This window comes from Falco peregrinus, chromosome 8 (assembly GCF_023634155.1).
Source record: "Falco peregrinus isolate bFalPer1 chromosome 8, bFalPer1.pri, whole genome shotgun sequence".
Taxonomy (NCBI): Eukaryota; Metazoa; Chordata; class Aves; order Falconiformes; family Falconidae; genus Falco; species Falco peregrinus.
Genome location: NC_073728.1, coordinates 27448326 through 27468378, shown reverse-complemented (window position 1 = coordinate 27468378; position 20053 = coordinate 27448326). Strand labels below are relative to the sequence as shown.

Here is a 20053-nt window from a genome sequence, read left to right as displayed (position 1 = left end):
TTTGCAAAGTGGCATGCATTCAAAATGCACTTCTTTTATAGCAGTGGTGTTATCACATAGTGAGCTTGTTCCTGGAATGAGCATTACTTAGGACTTGTCAATACTTTAATCTGATTTATACAAGCTGTGTTCTCGCTCTCTCCCCTCTTCGCTCAAATAAGCACTAATAAGTTCTCAACCTGGACAAATTCCAGGTAGTGGGATCAGTACCTGGCAATATATCAGCTGTGTTGCTGAAATCGAGGATGAAGCAGGGACAATTGAAAAGGTTTCTCCCGTTTGTTTTTAATTCTGCTTGCAAATAGCTTGGTGCCTGTCTGAAGTATGACTGTCCCATAGGAATACACTTCATTTCATATATTACTGTGCACCAATTAAGTAATTAATGAAAGTCTGGAAAATCTATAAAAAAAGTTGGTTGCATCCACAGGGAACATTAATTCTGCACGGTGTCACAACCATGAATAAAACCTAACAGCATGTGCAAATTCAGAGGGAACTACCTGTTCTGCTGTTAAGAGATCAAGTCCAGGGGCTGCATCAAACGGTTTTCAAGACCTGGTCTTTAACTTGTCTGTGGACTGGAAAATATTTTCAGGACATACAGGGGTTAGTTTTTGTCCTCCAGGACTCAGCTGTCACTTTACAACCATATGATGTATTCAACATTGCTAGACACGAATGTCACTGCTTTTAGCCTCAAATTCTGTCAGCATGATATTGTGGTGTGATGCAGTCAGTCAGCATCTTGATTTGTGCATTGCTTCACAATTTGCTCTGGAAGGGCTTAGGGTCCAATTCTGCAAACAGTTCTGCAAATGAGAAAAGTCATCTCCACCACTGCTTCCAGGCCTGAGCCTTTCATATCCAGCAAGCAGCATTCTTAGAGCACGGGGCAGAACCACGCATCCTGGCAAAAATGTACAGAAAAGGTGGCCGCTTCCAAACTTTACTTGACCTCAGAGGCAATGCTTGATTTCTCTGTGTTACAGTGAATCCAGATGGACAACAGAGAAAGAAACAAGGGACTTGCTGAAAACCCAACTGCTGCTTCTGAGCTTGGATTTTCCAGGTCAATACATTTTAAAAAATTTTCCACTGATAGAAAACTTCACCCTTCCACACTCAGTCTTAAATCTAGCTCCTGCAAGATAATTTTAAAAGGAATCTGCTGCCTGTTAAAAGAGGAGACCCACTCCCAATCCATACTTCTGCAATGTCTTTTGATTCGAGGCCACCCCATAGCAATGAACAGAGCTTCATCACCATCCCTCTAGACAGTGTTTGTGAGGGTCTAAATAGCAAAGGTGAGTTTTGTAGTATGGACATCTGTTTTCTAGGACCTTGATCAAGAATTATAAACTCATTTCACATACACCAGTGAACAGCTGCCAGAGAGCAACAGCTTTCAACCCTCATCAACCTGAACTAAATGCAGGCCAGGAAGTTACTGGCAGAGACTCCCAATTCATCAACTTCTAAAGTATTTCTGTCCTCAGCAATACCAGAATAATCTCAGATTAATACATTAAATCATGAATCCAGAAAGTTAACATATCAGCAAATAAATATATTTGTATATGCACAAATACATATACATTTATAAACTCAGTGTGCATACTGTCTGTGTATGTGTGCACCCTCACATGACAAGAGATCCACTCAGACAACTCTTGCACTTTTCTCCTTTCCTAATACAGGAGCTATGGAGCAACCACTGAAGCTGAAAGATGGAAAATGTCAAACAGACCACCAGGAATAACTTTTGTTGCAACGTATGATCAGCAAGTGAAATATATTGCCTCAAGATATCACCCAGGATTAAACTATGCATTTTATAGTGGACAACTATGTGATAACCCCATGATCTACCGCCTAAAACATGGATCTGTTCCCCAGTACAGACAAAAGAAAGGATTCAGTGGACAACCATGCTGAATGGGATGAGTAGTTCCTTTATTTTTTTATAATGAAGCTAAATCTCATAATCTTTTACTATTGTAGCTCTTGTGCTTTTTAATCCTTTTTACTAGACAAAAATATTCCCCAAACCACTAGTTTCTCAAGTCCCAGAAGTTACAAGTGAGCTTAGACAAACTTTTCCAGCCCTCAAACCATGAGATGAGCAAACTTGCTGTGGATCCTTCATGAACCTTTCTCAGGATGAAGCAAGACTTGTCCTCATGATGTTACACAAAACTAATTTCCCAGATCAAATGCCTGTTTGTAATTGAATTTGGACATATTCGACTACATGACAAACACTAAACCCACTGCTTGTTGTACAATGTATAATGTCTATGTCTAGTTATAGCCCCACTGGGGAAGGGACAACTCTTTATTCACCTGTAAAGAACCCTCCATACCTGTGCCACCATAGGAATAAAAAAATACTACTTGCACTACCAGTCCCTTGAGCTATTCATGCCCCTTCCCTTCTCCCCCATCACCCTATATTAAGCCTTTTAAAGCCAAACGTGGCTGTAAATCTTTCCAAATGCTAGAGGAACATTTTGCTAAAGCATTATCCATCTTAACATCATGTCAGATTTCTGAATGAGAATGACTTCTTCAGTGGGAACAGGCCTATAACTTAAACTGCTTCTCATTTCCTGAAGCACTGGAATTGTGCTGCTCCCTAATGTTACTTTATTAAGATGCGATTTGTCATCATATTGCTGAAACCAAGATAAAATGCAGGCTAATTAAATTCCTTATTTAACTTGATGAGCATCTGCTTTCTGTAGTCACATTCTTTTAAACAGAACCTTTGTAGCTGTTTCTCAGGATCTGGCTATCACGATTTTTACTGTGATCAGATTGGGGAAATACCCTGCCTAAATAAAGGCACGTGCATTCCCAGTGCCCATGACCCCTGTTATTTAGAATGAGAGACGAACAGCACCACCAGGCAGACTGCAGCAGCGCCTTGCAAGCAGGCTGCCCTGACACTTCAAGAGCACTCCCTGTTGTGGAGTAATTGTTATCCCATGGAGCCCAGTGGAAGTCACAGAGACAAGCTGGTAGGAAAATACTGCAGCTGACAGCAAATGTTTTCTAGATCAGGCTGCCACACAAAATATAACAAACAAATCACCTTGTGACTCCCCACTTCTGTAGCAGATGAGACTCCCAACATTAAGAAGAATCATCTGCTAAAGGAGAAGGCTTAACAAGCTTAAGCACGCACTTCAAGTTAAGCATGTCCTTAACTTCCCTGTTTGCCAAGGCCAGATTTTGGCTCACTTCCCATGCACTGCATTCAGGAAGGTTTCTAAGACTAAAGCAACCTTCCTGCATCATTGGTTGAGTGAAGACTGAGGGCAAAAGAAAGTCCTGTGCTAAGTCCGCATTCCTAACTAAAGCAGTGGTCTTATGCTGCTCCCATCCAAGTCACAGCAGAGCATGGCAAACAGCTGTTTCAGAACCCACTGTAAGCTCAGGGCTTTTAGGAAAGTCTTGGGCATGCCGCAACCCTGGGTCTATCTCTTGGAAGCCCCCCTGGCATCAGACTTGTATCCCACGTAAGTCCAGAGCTGCTCTGCCAACTCCACCTGATCTGGAATACGCTTTGAGATCCTCCAAGGAGTGATGCCACTCTTGTGCAAGGGCAAAGGACCATTAATATTACATGGGTGGTTAATTATTTAACATCAGTGACCTCTGATGCTTCTGCTTAAAGGATTTCTCTGCATCTCTGTGTCTCATGCACCAGGGAGAGAAAGGGCAGAGAACTGTGGCTAGCTTTAACAAACAGGATCTCAGAAGTTGGCTTCACATCAATACTAAGGCCATAGGATTAGCTGTTTATCCTGAACTTGAAAAAACCAGGCCAGTAATTTAAACTCTAGAACAGAACTGGGAATGCAACTTTGGTTTGTTTAGCCTGGTTTCCTAATGTAATAACACTCACCCAGTTAAATCCTCTGTGTGCACACAAGCTTTTCCTTCTAACTTTGCACCCTTCTTCCAGTTCAACTGTTTTTTACCAAGATAAAGCTCTGTTCAGTATCTGGACCCAGTTGTGTAGAGCAGAGGCATGTGCTCTGCCCTGATCTTAAGCATGCTATGAGACACTGGAGAGTCCGCATTGCCAATGCCCTCACTGCAGCTGGATCACAGCTCATGTTGTGTTAAATGCTGGCAACACAGAAGCTTTGGAAGCATTGTTTGCATCTCAGTGTTGATATGGGGGTTTATTTTCTCTTTTAAATCTTTGTTCTGGGTGCCAACGAACTGCCCAACACACCTGTGCTGCACTGCATAAAAGATCAAGAGTCAGCTCAGCTTTGCAGCAGCTCTCTGTGAGTCTGGCAGTGGCCTGGCAGTGGCCTGGCAGCAAAGCGGAGGCCTTGTGCTGTGCAGACCATTGCTCTGGACTGGAGCTGTGGAGAGGAATCCAGCCAAGAGGGACAGAAGGCAGAAAAGAGACTCTGCAATCTGTTGGAGGGGTTGTACTATAAACAAGAGCAGGAAGGCTTCAGCATGCCAGGGAAGAACAAGCTGCATAGATAAAAGAGGCTGCTTAAAAAGAGTGGAGAGTGACTAATTTTCCTTGCACCGGGTGGCCAAAGAGCAGGGAAAAAGAAGTGGTCTTCACTGAGCTGGCAGTCAGAGGAGGGGAGCAACCTTCTCATGCTGGAAAAGCTTACAGAAAAGTCTCTGCAGGTCCTCTTTTGTCAGAGTTTCAAGGGCAGCTGGATTCAGAAAACTCCAAATTTTGTCTTTGGTGCTACAAAGATGCTCAGTGAAAGGGCCTGATTCAGCAGCGGTGGTAGCTGGGCTGTCCAATGGGCCAGCACGCCACAGTCCCTGATATGCCTTGATGGCAGAGTGGAAGCAGAGGGCATTAATAGCTGTCCAAGAAAAGAAATCCAAGAACTGGTGGGGGTGGGGTGGGGGGTGTAGGGTCAGCATGCCCCCAAACCCAAGCACCCACTGGCCCTCCAAGCCCGGGGTCCTGGTTCCGCATTAGGAAGCTTAGACCCCACTGAGGACTGAAACCAGAGCAGAGGAAGCACAACCGTGCCACCTACAGAGTACAGGTGTTGTAAAAAGTGTTCAGGTCAGACCCTAGAAGCCCACAAGAAAGGGCTGCTTCAAACAGAAGTCAGGGGCCTTTCTCTGACTCTCCTGCCCCAAGACCTTCTCTGAAGAGATGACCTGTATGTCCCCAGTCCAGCCACTTGACTGGTTTTAGCTGGGAAGGAACTGACAAGGCTCATGAGCATGGGATTAATTTATTTTAGAAGATGCAACTACAAGTTGTCCACAGCTGGTCAAAAACTGGCACATTTGGGCACTGGTAATGGTGTCTCTGAGCTCAGTGTGGGCTACCAAAACCCTCCAAGAAGCTGAGGCATCTGAGGGCTGTTAGCCTGTGCTGCTTTCCAGTTGCCTGCTGGATGGCCTTGCTACACACAGCAGCTCTGCATGCAGCTCAGCTCCAGCAGAGAGTGCAGGCTGGCCATACATCCAGGATGAAGGCAGCCAGCTCTGTCCATGTGGAGAACCACCAAGGTGTGTTGGCAAGGCAGTGGAGTGGGGCGAATACATTCAATATGTAGCAGAACCTCTCAAAAGCAGCTCAAAACCCCTCAGAGGACATTCCATGAGATTTCAGAATAGCTCTGGGGTGTTGGGTCACTCGTATATTGGGTATTAGCAGCTGATCACACAAGATGTACAACACAGGCAGTTCGGTCCTCATTTGGAAGCCAGCAGTCAGGACCAGCCAGCCCAGCCCATGAAAGAACATTTAGAGCACAATCCAAGTGATGGAAAGATCCTGGTAAGAACAGCACTGACAACCCCATTTCCTTATATTTTTTCACTGATGGGAGCATTTCTCTGGTAGTGTGTGAACCATTTCCTCTGCAGCAGAGCTGGGGTGTGCTAACGCTCCCAGTCCTCCCAGGATTTTTGTAGTGCATCTCTGTTCCCTGACCCAGTATGTGGAGAGTGAGTCCAAGCCTCTGCTGGAAGCATGTTCTGACTGAAAGGACACCTGGAGTGCTACCAGCAAACTGCCCGCAAATGGCCTTTCATTTTGTAGGTCTGTTCTCTGCATGGCTGGGCTGTTCCTTGTGCCTTGCTGAAGTTGTGCCATATGGAGCAAATGCTTCAACGTCTGTCTGTGTGTCTGCCTGACCGTGCAACCCTAGAACTCTCCGCAAATGATGTTCCACTCTCAGCATTTTCACAAGTTGGGGACAGTCCCCGGATAAGGGCTTTTCTCCACTTTTCCCAAGGTGGTGTTTGGTTTTTTTCCCCCTAATCTCCCAAAGCATAAGGAGCCATCACCAGAGACCTGGAACTGGATGGCTGCTGGCAGGGAGAAGGTGGCTGCAAACAGTTGCAGGGTTATGCTCTGCCTGTTCTCTCTCTGTTTCCCCCATATGTGACACTGGGATCTGATTTAGCTTTAGGCAGTTAAAAGTGTGACAAGAACAAGAAAAAAAAGGTGTCTCATTCATTCCATTCTCTCTCTGCTGCGTAGCCAGCTGGAGTCTGCTGGCTTGCAAAGGAAGAAAGAGCAATGGCAGAGGATCTCAACAGAGTCCACAGGGCTGAGCAACTTTGCCTAGCAAACCCACTGAGCAGTGAGGGGGCCTGGAATCTGGAAAACGGTTTGACTTTTTTCTTAAGAGAAGCTGGGACAAAACCCTGGACCAGACCTCTCCACAGCCCTGTGGTTTTCTTTCAAACTGATGTGCTTGCGAGCACCTGAGTGCACATGGCACGCTCACGTCTGTGTGTGTGCACTCCCAGTATTGTGCTGTGTGTTAAGTCGCACTTCGTTCTTGCTGCTTGCCTTGTTTTTCTTGGGCTGACAAGCTCCTGACTAACGGCAGTCACTGCTGCTTAATCAGGAAGCAATTTAAGGATAACCTTTTCTAATTAACCAGCAGAGAGAAGAATGAATACATTGTGAAGCCAGCTGGCTTCGGTGTCCCCAGCCAAAGGGTCTGTCAGGTGGGAGAAAATGGCATCTGGAGACAGGGATGGCGGCTCCAGACTTGCTACTGGGTAGGGTAGTGAAAGTCAGAGATGGGAGGGGGTTACGGTGCTCCCCAGGGCCTCTTCTCTGCTTTCTCCCCAGGTATCGCTCTGGGCATGCACATAGGGATTACAGCTATCCAGAAAGGGTGGCTTATCATGTATAATCAAGCCCCATGTATAATCAAAACCCTGGGAGATCCTTTTATTCAGAACTCTGATGCAATTACAATTATCTTATTATGAAGGTGTTCACAGAATCGTGGAACAGCGCAGGTTGGAAGGGACCTTGAAAGATCATCTGGTTCAGTCTTTTGTGGGAAAGGGACCCTAGATGAGATTACCTAGCACTCTGTCCAATAGCACCTTGAAAACTAGTGATGGGGACCCCACAATTTCCCTGGGGAGGTTGTTCCAGTGATTGTTCTCAATGTAAAAAATTTCTTTCTTACATCAAGATGAAACCTCTTCCAGTGCAACTTGTTGAACAGCATGGGGCCCAGCATCAACCCCTGAGGGACCCCACTTATGACAAGCTGCCAGCCTGAATAAAACGCACTGATCATGGCCTTCTGCACGTGGCCTGTGAACCAATTTCCTACCCATCCCACAGACCACTCTCTATCTGGCCAGTTCATGCAGGAGGAGGCTGTGGGAAACAGGGTTGAACACTTCGCTGAAGTTCGGGTAAACAACATCCACTGTTCTCTCCATGTTCATGGAATATGTTATTTTTTTGTAGAAGGTGACCAGGTTAGTCTGGCATGATTTGCCTTTGGTGAATATATGCTGGCTTTTCCCAATCACCTGCTTAATTTGGTTTAATTCCTAGGAAGACTCATTCTACTAGTACTTTCCCAGGGACTGAAGTGACACTAATGGGCCTGTAGTTTCTTCCTTGGCCCTCTTTTGATCCCTGCTTGTAGATAGCTCTGATGTTTGCCCTCTTCTACTTGCCAGGGTCATCCCCTCATCTCCACCACTGTTCAAAGATTACAGACAGCAGCCTTGCACCAATGTCAGCCACTGCTCTCAGCAATCTGGTGCACATTCCCTCCTCGCTAACGGCAACAGTTTTCATCCTTTCTAATGTACTACCTCCACTTTTTATTCCCCACTCATCGTCACCCATTTCAAAGCCATGCACATCAGCATGCCAGGCCCCACAGACCAGGGGCTGCTGGTGAGGGAGCTCTGCCCCTGCCATGCAGCACTATGTGCTGTCTAGGACAAAGCCTCAGCCCGTGGCCGACAGCACGGTCCTTGCACTAAGTATTTGGGCCCGGCATGAACCCTGGCAAGACGGTGGCGGCGGCAGCTCGTAACCCGCCGACTCCTACAGCGAGACCGCGCAGTTCTCAGAGCCCCTAAGATGGCGCTGCCGTGAGGGGAAGACTAATTTCCCAGCGTGCCGAGCGCCCCGCGCGCCGTTTTGTGTTTCCCGTCATGCAGCGCACCGCTGGCCATTTGGTGCCGCCGGGCGGTGCCGCGGGATGTGCTGGGAGCTGTAGTCCGCGCGGCGGCGGCCTCTGCCAGCTGGTGGGTGTGCGGGCCTGCGGCGGGGAGCGGCTGGGCCGGGGCTGAGCCCGGCGCCGGGGCTCAGAGCCGGCCCAGGGCGGACTGTGGTGGCGTCCTCGGGGGGCGAGGAGGGACTGAGGCCTGCGGCCCTTGAGCCCCAGCGGCGTGCGGTAGTGCTGGGACCCTGTGGGGTGGTGGGTGGGCTTTTAGGACGGCGGGGGACCCCCAGCCTGCGGCGGGGGTGGGAGCTCAGTGGAGTTTGGGACGGCGAGCCTGGTGCCTGGGAGAGGAGTGGCGCGGGGAACGAGCCTCCATTTTTTACAGGATGGTGAGGAGCGTGGGTCTGTGAGCGCTGGACCAGGCGGGCAGCCCCCGGGGCATGTGGTAGGGGAGTAGGTGGCGTAAGGCCAGCTCCTGGGAAGTGTGGGGAGGTGGGTCCTCGCTTTTATCGGAAGGCCCTTGACTTGCGAGTGGACCTTTCTCAAGGCAGGAGCTGATTTTGCCCTTTGGGGTTTCACTATGCATCTGCTACATGCTGTGAGATGCCCGAGAACTGGAAGGTGATTAGGAAAGATGGGGTGTCATCCCATCATTGCCGCTAGGTACCAGAAATACGAAATGTGTCCATGCAAGACTATGCAGAGATGTATTGCTTTGCATGCATTTGCCTTTGCAGGGTTGGCTCTGCGGTGCAGGGTGTCCCTGTGCTTGGCTATTTTATCAGTTCTGTTTGGATTTGCAGAGCAGAGTGCTCAGAATGGTGGTGGAGTAGCGGTTTTCTCCTTTTTCTTTATGTTTTATCTATGTGGGACTGGCACTCAGTCCCAGCAGTGGTTGTCTGCTTGCTATTAATGGCTCAGTGCTGGTCTGACAGCTTTGCTGTACTACTAAGTTTTTGTGTAGAATCAGTTACAGTAATACTGAGTTATCAATGCAATAACTATTTTGGGGGCAACAGAGTTGAAACTTACTTCCTCTCTCTGTTGTGGTTTTTTTTTTTTTTTTAGGCTGCCCTCCCTTCCTGTAAAGAAGCAGGTACCTCTGTGATTCAGATTTATTGTTTGAATTGTTGAAGATGTCATCAGGCCTTACAGAGGAACAAAAGAGAAGAATTGAAGAAAACCGCCAGATTGCTTTGGCTAGGAGAGCAGAGAGGCTAGCAGCCCAGAGAGCTGGGCAGGTGGGGATTGCTGGACCTCAGGTGAAAGAACAGAGTCCAGGCAGTCAGGGGAACTTGAAGGAAGAAAACAATAATGTCAGGTTCATTGGCCAGCACCAACAGAATCCAAATAGTCCTGCGGACCAGAAGAGCTATCTTCAGAAAGATTATAATCATTACACTGCAAACCAACAGATGGCTGGTTCACATGGAGAGCAGCAAAAGAATTGTTCAGAGGACTCAGAACAAGCAAGTGGCATTAAGCAGTTCCCTACAACAATCCCAAATTCTCTGAGCTATTCCCATAAACATTACATGGATGTTGGTGGCCAAGAACATGGACGACAAGCTTTAATTAATCTTGGTACATTCCAGCAGCCCAAATGCTATCCAGCTTTCAAAAACCCTATAGAACCATCTCATCCTAGATTAATTGATAATGAGCACCCTGACAGTAGTAAAGATTTACAAAGTCAGAACAAATCTACCATAAAATATGTTTCACCACCAAGCAGCACCACCCCGACTGATTCAGAAACACTGATGAACACAAGCAGACCAACGGAAAGAGAAGGGGGAGGTGGTGCCTCTCAGGCTAGTGGTAGGATGCAGAAGCTGACCAGCTCTGCTGGTGCAGGTGCTACCTTTCAAGCTACATTTTGCAAGAAAGCAAATAGTATTACAAAAGGAAAATGCGTGAAATATGGGGAAGACAGATTCCAGGTTGAAATAGGGTATAATGCTGAACTTATTGCTGTGTTTAAGAAGATACCAAGCAAAAGCTATGGTAAGAATTGATTGTTTGCTGTTATCTCTTTTTTACATTGGATCGAAGTTTCATTGTCTGCTGGAACTGTAGTTGCTATATGCTTTTAGCAGTGCAGCTATTAATGGGGGACTAAAGTAAAGACATCTGAAATTGGAAGCAAATTCCAGGCATAAATAGCCCAAGTTTTGATTTAGCCAAGAAGTCAGAAACACTGCTTTATGAACAGTGCTCTAAGAAGTTTAGTGATGGCAGCTGGTCAGTCTTTTGGGACTGCAGGAAGAGAAGTTACTCATAAATTGGTACAGGAAAATGGGTCACTTCAGCTGTAGTTCAGAGTTGATCAGCTGATTCTGTTAACTCTTGCTGAGAGCAGTGGAGTTTCCACCTTTTGGCTTGCTTCTGATCATTTCTCCTGCCTTTATTTGTTATAGTCTACGTTTGTTTCCCTGTCATGTGTTGCTGTTCCCTATGAACAGTTGCTGCATTCTTCTTGTCTTAGTATTGATGTGCCCTATGGCTTTTTTGGTGTCATGTAGCTGTAAACTTGGGTATACTGTTTTTTCAGATGTGTGTCATAAAGTTTGTATGACTAGATTGAATTCTGTTTTGCATCCTGTGAACATTGCACACGATCACTTTTTTTTTCTACCTCAAATGATGTATGCTCTGCCCTATTTCAGATCCTGCTATGAAAAAATGGAATTTCAGCATGGAAGATTACAGCAGTTTCAGTAAGTAAATGGGCTGTTGAATGACAAAAAAGAATCCAGATCTTGACCCTCTTCTCCTGTCTTCCATAATTATTATTTAGCTTTGTTATTGTCTGGAGTAATAAAAGTAGTGCTACTTAAATGTAATGCCCATCTTTTAGGCACCTAGCTCATAACATTCTTCTGACACTCTGTGGTTGAATAGAAATAACTTAATTTTTCACGTACCGCTCTGAGGTTTTTCAGCAACCAACAAGCCTGGTAACGGGAGAAATACCTGCTGTGCAGTACTTCATATGAATTAGCACTGAGAACTGAGTGTGTTATGCCTAATTTCTAGGTCTGTTCATGTATTTTCTTTTTAAACAGCTCATCATTTTTTCTTCTTTGTTTCTTCTTCTTTATGTTTTCTCCTGTTAATTTTAGGGGTCAGAAAACGAAAAGGGGTAATTTTCTAGGGCTTTGAGTGAGACTGGAAAATGGATTTACCTTGTTTTGGCATAACAAGGATGGGTTTACCTCCCCCCCCCCCCCCCCCCCCCCCCCCCCCCCCATCATTTTGTTCTGGAAAGATTTAGAGGTGAGAGAGGCAAACACTTCAGGTAAGATTTTCAAAAGCACATTGTATTGAAGTGAGCGATAAATCACTATTGATTTCAGTGGGAACAGAATTAGGCCTGTGTTGAGCACTTTGAAAAACCCACAGTTCAGTGCTGGTATTTTAGCTCCTCATGTGGGTTGCCACACATTTATAATTTAAATGCTGCTGGTTTGCTTGAAGTGTATGAAGTACAGATGAGAGCAGAGACTCTGCACCAAGGAGCTTGCAACAAATGAAAAAGATAGTTTTTAGAAATCATTTGTTTTTTTCCTTAAAGCTATCAAATAGATGAGTTCTTTGTGGAAAGCTTCTGTTGACGTGAAGACAATGTGATCAACATTGAGCGGCAATATTGGGGAAAAATACCATGAGAAAAGGGAAGTGACTTAAAAGGCCCTTGGTTTGAAGTCTTGTAAGTGTAAAAACAATGATTTTAAAACTTCCCACTGTTTGTTCTTATGAATAATGGTGTCCTGTATTATGTTTCTTTGTACTATAAATTAAACGTGCAGTCCAGCCTAGAACCAGATGCTGAAATGAGAGTAAAATACAAGGGTTTTTTTCCAATTTCTTTCAGTATTAATTGTAGAGGTAAGATCTAACTGCAAAGCTAAAACAGTATCATGTGAAATCTTCTGCTTGGTGCATTGTGAGAAAGTCTAAATTGGTGGTTTGTTAGTGCTCTACTTGAAAAATTACTTTCATTTAATGCTCTTAAAGTTTTTCTTTGGAGTAGAAATCTCAAATCCTTGGGCTTATTCTGGAAGTCACTTACTGTTTTAAAATAAAGTTGGATGAAATCCAAGTGGTTTATATATTAGCTGGTAGGAAGAAAGTGTCTGAATTTCTTTCTTTCTCCCTCTTCTTCCCTTTTCAAATCTTAAATACTGAGCTTAAATTTTGTATGTTTTTGTTGCATATCAGTAAGCTGGACTATTTAAAAAGAAGCAGGGTGGATCATGATGTGCAGCTCAACGCTCAAAGGACAGAATTCACCTGGATCTACTCTAAACGGCTGCTGGATAGGGGAGGTTACCTCTCTACAAATACATAGAGGCAGAATGTGCTTAGTGGTCCCCTGCTCTTGAGTCTAATGGATTCTGGAGATGTTCATGAATCTGTGTTACTGTAGTACCTGAACTGGAGTCTTAGGGATGAACTTAGCTACTTTGGTGCTGTAAAAACACAAGAGAAAATGGTTCTTATTCCTTAATCATCACAGTCAGCTATAATAATAAAAGCAACATAAAAGCAACATGTGGGTATAGATTAGCAGAGAGACCCAGGGAAAAGTGGAATGTTTGTTAGTGTGGATAGCTGTGGTCTCAGGCTAACAGCTGTAAAATGCTGTGTCTCTTCTCTCCTCATGTCCTGGCATCATTACAGAGGTAGTTGCTAGTGGTTAGTAAGATAGGAGTGCAGATGTCTTAACTGTAAGACACAGTAGAATAAAGGGTGATGGACTTAAATTGTAATAAAGGGGATTCAGGGGTCTGGACTAGCTTCCTTCCTGATAGCCTTCCTACAGTATTGTGAGTATACAGCATTCCTCAGAGATGAGATGGCGTATCAGACATCGACACGAGGCAGATATTTTTAGATCTTTTTCCTTTGCTGTTTGCAGAAGCACCTTCCCATCTTTTCAGGCACGTGCTATTGATCACCATGCCCCTGTTGCTGTGACTTTTTAAGTGAAAATGCTGTATGGTTGTGTACAATTTACTGCTGAATGTGGTTTTGCAGGTTGCTTGCCCTGGCCTAGTGAGCCATATTTTGGGATTGCTGATGAGAGGGAGCCTAATGCAGTGACAGTGCTGGACAAACACTTGTTCATCTACTGTCATGTTCCCTCTGTCCCTGCTGTATTCTCAGTGGAAAATCCCACCAACCTGCCCCTCCAGGCCATCACTCTCTCTATTCTTTGTCCCTGTGAGTGAAAGTAGGGTATCATCATTCCTTTTAAACTTGAAGATCCATCGAGTGTTTGTCATCCTCTTGTTCTTTCTCTTCCCAAAGCATCCTGTGCATCTTCAGTTTGTGTTCTTTGCTATTAACGCTTACTCTGTATCTCTTGCTTTTCTCCTTAGTGGAAGCAGCAAGTCAACTTTCATCAGTAATTCTGGTGCCGCTGGAAGGAGAAAACGCAGTTGACTTGGCATCAAGCTCTCATTTCATTGGCAGTAGGGTTGATATGAAATCCCTCTTGAAGATGTGTAAGAACTGGAAGAAACCCTCAGCCCTTTTCAAGGGGAAGTGCATGCTGATCTCTCGCTTGCGGTTTGAGGTTGATATTGGGTATTCTGCTGAAGTGATTAGTGTGTTCAAACAGATGAATTCCAGGAATTATGGTGAGTCTCTGGTTGTTTCTGCTTTATTCTAATGACATTGTTGGGGCTGCTCTTGGAGTGCTATGGATACTTCAGAGGAGAGAGATAGTGAGACTACATCCCTCTGAAAGAGCATGAGAGGATGTACTTTGGTGAAGATTTTGAGAGCTCCTGTAGTTCTGTTACAGTGCTGTATCCGTGTCCTGCACTTTGCTTGGTGGCTGAACATGGCTTCTTCTGGGCCTGTTAGCCAAGGTGGTATTTCAGGACTCGGTATAATTATGTTTACTTTTGAGGTGGGATGTGCTGATAATTTGCCATCAGTACAGAGACCATGCATAAGTTCTTGCCTTTGTTGTCAAATGCAGCTAGGCATTCTTGTATTGCTCCTTCTTTACTGTGGTGTATGATTGCAACTGCCTGCACAGACTGAGTTTACCAGCAGCTTTACTGATGTTTTTGAGGGAAGTGGAGCTGTTTTTTATGTTGGCATTCAGATTTCAACGGTAAACATCAGTTTTTCCCACTTGTAAGGTGGGAAATGAGACACAGAGTGATGAGATGACCTGCACAGTATCACAGCACATCAGTGACAGCATGAGGAACAAATCCTGGAGCTCTTGTTCTTTGGGCAGAGCCCCACCTGGTTCATGTGTCTTCAGGTAACTCTGAATTGACTCTGCCTTTCCTGGAAGTTGTAGGCAAGTGCTACCTGGAGATAAATCTGCCAGGCAGTCATGTTACATTTTGGGTATTCATGAATTGGTGAATTTACTCTGTCCTGTCCTGAGAACATTCTCCGTAGGGTACAGAGGTAAAATCGAAAGTGATTGTCTTACTGACTGAAGTCAGAATTTGTTGGTTAACTAATACGAACCTTCACACACATTCTTCATCCCTTCTTGCAGTGAAGAGAAAGTAGTTGCCAAAATCCTTAGGCAGGTGGGTTCATTATAATGGTTCATTGACCTTGGCTTGCTCTGGTGATACCACTTCTAGACGTGTGCTCATACTTCGAAGACTTCTTCAAACTGTTTGCTTAACATGAAAGCAAACAGAGAATTGATTGCTGAACAAGGTAAGAATTCTTTTAAAGCAGTTCAGAAATGCAGAGGATATTGATGGATAGTGATGTTCTTACAGAGAATTCAGTCTTTTAAAAAAGTCTTCCAGCAGTGTTTGTTGTAACTATTGCAGATATGAACACCAGAAAGTGGAATTTCCTGCTGGAGGACTATCCCAAACTAAGTGAGTATCGGTGTTTTTCTGGCTAGGGCTATTTTCTGCTGAATTAATTCTGACTTCATTTCTTGGGCTAAGCCTTTTCACTTTGGGGAGATAAGTTGCTAACAAACTATGAAGCAGGTGTCTTCCTGTTTTGTCAGATATTTACATTGCCCAGGCTCAAAACTCTGCAAATGTGTGTTATTCATGGCAGTCCTTTAGGGGCCCGTTGAAAAAGTCTTGTTTTGTCAGATTCTGCACTGAATTTCTGTGCTGTTTCTTAGAGCACATGGATGTATTTACTATCACAAGGTTATTGCTTGTAATGTACAGCAGCTCTACTTGAACTGAGGAGGTGCAGGAGAATGGATTCCTCTGTTCCCACTTGCCACATTTGAGGAGGTCAGCATGCTGGCTGCCAAGGCTTCCTGTCCTTACAGAAATTCTGTCTTACTGACTCTTTATCTGTGCTGTTCTTATCCTCAGTGGCAGCCTGCCTTGCTCCCTTTTGTGTCTATATCAATTTATAAACTGGCACAGCCACCCCTTGCTCAGAAAACAAACATATATCAGGCTGTTTTACTTCACATTCTCTTAAGTAGTGTGCATGGTGTTAAGCTATTTCATTTCACACCCAGAAAATTTCGTTTTTCAGGTCAGAGTGCTTGGTTTTCAAGTGAACTGATGATTTCTGTAACAACCAGTTCCTCCACTAGCTGATTTTGTTCAGTGTCGTATTTTACTGCTGGTTAAAAAGCCTTTCGGTCAGCACACAACTGTTAACTTTTTAATTGATGTACAAGGCAGGTTAGAATTCAGGTTCCATAGCTGAGTTGATTTTGAGGCAAAGAAGATGATCTGTTTGTTTCTTTTGCAGAAGTGTGTAAATCTGCTCGAAGCAGAGGCGTTCTTCTTGGAGCAGAATTTCATACTCTACTAAAATACTTTGGTACTGGTTGATGAAAGCTTAAAAAAAAGCTTAGCAAAAAATCTTTTTAAGAGAGCATCATATTTTCTCTTCCAAGTGGACTCTAAGCACATAGTGTTGCTACAGTGTTCGCTGCTTGGTAGAAGCTGGCCTAGTAGACTTCTGCCTTTATGCACGTGTGTAATGCTGGTGAGTCACTGAACTGAAATGTAGAACTGTGGTTTGTGGTGTTTTGCTTTTTTTTTTTAAAAAAAATATGGATGACACTGCAGAATAATCCAGTCTCAGCAACATGCCCCTAGCACACCTGCTTCTTAGTTTTTTTTGTGTTAAGTTTGGAATGCTTTGAGATGAATAGCATTATGCAAGTCTTAAGTGTTACAATTATATTAATCATCACAGTTGGCCTGCAGTGTTTGCCTTGGTACTCATGCAAGTGTATGTGGCTGTGGAATTTGATTGGGTAAGCTTCAAAAAGATAATAAGCAAGGTGCTCTGCACACATCCTTAGAAAGCGTTACTGAGTTTCAGAGCTCCCGAGTTGTTCAGAGTAGTTTTTGTACAACATGGGCTCATGTTTCTAGGGGATACCGAAGCACATCTAATAACTGAGTATCTGTATGCTCCTATGATGCATGTCTTAATAACAATAATAATGGTTGTAGGGCTGAAAGCCACATGGTGGAGCCTTGTAGGAATGCCACATCTTGAAAACAAGTGAGTGTGTCTTGGTGGAAACTATTATGAAACTCCAGGATTGGGATGTTAACGGGCCCTGATTTCAGTGAGAGCTGATGATCTCTCACAATTTGCAAAGAGAGCCTTTTGGATGTTGAAAGGGTCTGATCCTGTGTCACATGCTAGGCAGTCTGAACAAACACATCATATTCCAGACTGTCACTCTCTCAGCCATGCTGGCTGGCAGTTGTGTACGTTGCATGAAGTATTCAGAATCCCACAGATTTGAGGAAAGCGGGGTGGGGGTGGGGTGGAATTTCTATAAATCTGCTTGCAGGGTGTAATTTGTGAGGGCATTTGAGGCTTCTAGCACGTGCCTTTCTGAGGAACAGCATTCGCTTTGTGCCTGTTCATTTACCTACGTCAAGATAAAAAAAAAGAAAAGAATTTTTAAAAGCTGGTTGCCATTTCCAGCAGAGATAGCTGGGAACTGTTTGTAGAGGTTAATGTCTCTTTGCCTCGTTGCTCAGTCATCTTTATATAAAGGTCACTTCAGTAAAAAATGTCTGTTGGATGAATCATGCTGGTGGCAGATATATCTTAATCACTCTCCCAGCTCATGTACGGAACAATAGCAACAGAATTATCAGTGAGCAAATTGTAGCAATTATGCTAACACATAGCTCAGTCTGTGAGTGTAATAACAAGCTTGTGCTGTACTTCGGGTGGAAAGAGTTCCTGCTATTGAAGAAGAATAAATTAAACTGGAGAGTTTAAAAAGTTTGGTTGTTGCCCAACCACAAATGGAAATCTTTTCATATGTATATTTTTTGGAATTGCTTTCCCCCTTCATATGGCAGGGGTCCATCCTGCAGCTTTTTTTCTTGGAGATAACTGAAATAAACCTAACTGAATTCTGGAGGTGCATTTACTGCTGGTGTAGTGAGTTCTTATTTCAGTTACTTTTGCAAACAGAGTTGGTTTATGTCTTCCTGACTTCATACACAAACCAACCACTAAATAAAAAAAATAAATTAATAATTGCTTCCTGCAATAAAGGATCTGTGCACATGCATTTGTGTTCCTAGTGTAGAGGTGTCTTTTGTTTCTCAGTCAGTGGTCAAAGATTATTAAACATGTTTTCCTAGTCCCAGCTCACTGCATGTTTTAAATTGGTATTTGTTTTCATAGAAATTTATTATTGGATTAAGAAGAAATACTTCTGTCTTTTTGTAATGGGATAGAGAGGCTGCTGGAGGGGACTGAAATAAGGTTGTCTAGGAGGAGAATTGCCCCGACACTTTGCTTGTAGTGATGCGTGGGTTGAAAAAATGAAGGCTCCAAGGTCTTTGCTTAGTGGAGGCTGGGGATCCCTTTAGTTTGACCAGGAAGGTTTTATGCTGCAGATAAAGTTGAGAAGCTTCATGGGTGAAATGACAGTAGTGATGAGGGACTCAAGTGGCTGCCTGTGGGCTTGTTCTGGCCTGCAAGCTACTTTTGTCCAGGAGAACAGCAGTGCGTACCAGCTGAGCAGGGAGTTGCCATTGGGACCATGTCCCTGAAGGATGGCTGTCAGAGTGCTGCTGATGGTGGTACTAGAGCTGTTCCTTGGAGTCCTGGGGTACTTCCTCTTTTCTTATACAAACATGGTGAATGAGGGGTGATAAAGCAGAGACAGAGCCAAACCTGTGTGAATTTGGGGAACAGGAGGAGAAGAGAGTTTTCAAAGCTGAAGATGTATATTCTTTAGGTAATTGTGCCTCAGGTCACTCCTGATCACTCAGGGATGATAGACCTCAGGGGTGTTTAATGCAGAATCCCAAGATCAAGATAAAGATGCCCCTGGTTTCTAAGCTTCAAAAGCTCTTTTGTTCAAATCCATACTTTTATTTCTGAGTAGAGTGTGCCCTAAGCTGCCCTCAGTGTGAATAATCCAGCTCCAGCTGTATTAGTAGCAATCATCTCTAAATGATGGCATCAGACTTTTAGTTTTTTATAACCAAGTCTAAACGCGAGGGGAGGAGATGTGATTCATCATGTAGTTCTGAAATAGACTACAGGAAAGAGGGCAGGCCAACACCTGTGCATGATGCAGTGGTTTCTTGAGCTGTTTTAGGATAGGAAATATTACTGTTAATGAGGTTGAGGGTTGTGCCCTGACATCTGTAATGTAAGTGGTGTGTATGTTGCCCCATCTGATAATAAACTGCTCTGTTCTTTGCAGTGGAAGTGTTACAGAGCCTTGTGTCAGTAGAAGTGGAGCCACTGCCCGAAGCAGTAATACAAACCTTTGCTGCTCAAATACAGAGATCTACATCACAGACAGACATTCCTGATGCTGACCTTTCAGCAGTGGACTCCAAAATTGTGAAGAGCCTCATGCCCTTTCAGCGGGAAGGTGTGAAGTATGTCCTTTTTGCATGGTGTTAAGAGATAGTCCTTGCCTAGAATTGTGTACTTTATATTGGTGTCCAGGCTGCATCCTCTCCCGTGGAAGGCTCCACATTTCTCCAGGGTCTTGGTTGGTCATGCTCTGGCACTCTGAGCTCTTGGTTGTTTGGTATGGTATGGTTTGTTTTGTTGGGGGTTTTTTTGTGGATTTTTTTTGAGCAACACATCTATTCTGTTTCTAGTTAGAATTCTTCATCATGAGTCAGGAGAAAAGTAGCATTTTGCTAGTCTCATAAAGTTGTTCAAATGATACATCTCTGATTTCCCTCTTGTGATTCAGTATGTGCCTAATTGTTGTATGATTTGGTTTTGTTTTATCATTATGTTGTTAGGTCATCTTCCTCCCCACTGCCCAAGTGCATCTCTATTGTTGCTGGTTTTTAAATACTAACTACAGGAAATGCAACCCAGACCTTGAGAGATGTAAAATGTCTCATTGTATGTAGAGAGAAACTTTCAAGTGTCTCTGTCCCTGTCATGTATGGTCATTAGTTGTTGTCTTCAGAATGCAATCCAGGAAGGTCTGTACTTGTATTAAAGTGGCATTGTTAGTAATACATTATTAGGTAAGCTAGGATGAGCTCTGGGACAGAATGTGGGCAGTGTCATGGAAAGAATGTGCTTTAAATAATTACAAGGTCTTGAGACTACTCCTCTTATGAAATCAAAGTCTTTAAGGACTGGGCTGA

General features: G+C 44.1%; 1 protein-coding gene across 3 annotated transcripts in view; it reads left to right on the top strand.

The window, feature by feature from the left end:
• The first annotated feature begins 8455 nt into the window (after positions 1 to 8455).
• Positions 8456 to 20053, top strand: part of SMARCAL1 (SWI/SNF related, matrix associated, actin dependent regulator of chromatin, subfamily a like 1) — a 40648-nt gene continuing 29050 nt past the window's right edge. The window contains exons 1-6 of one of the 3 annotated variants that reach the window (XM_005237686.4): positions 8456 to 8538; positions 9525 to 10463; positions 11126 to 11176; positions 13844 to 14104; positions 15281 to 15331; positions 19138 to 19318. In XM_005237686.4, coding sequence (XP_005237743.1) covers positions 9593 to 10463; positions 11126 to 11176; positions 13844 to 14104; positions 15281 to 15331; positions 19138 to 19318 — 1415 coding nt within the window. In that variant the 5' untranslated portion in view covers positions 8456 to 8538; positions 9525 to 9592. Of the gene's footprint in view, positions 8539 to 8590; positions 8688 to 8720; positions 8846 to 9524; positions 10464 to 11125; positions 11177 to 13843; positions 14105 to 15280; positions 15332 to 19137; positions 19319 to 20053 lie in introns of those variants that run through there. The other 2 variants (XM_013299366.3, XM_027787143.2) reach the window with 2 other exon arrangements.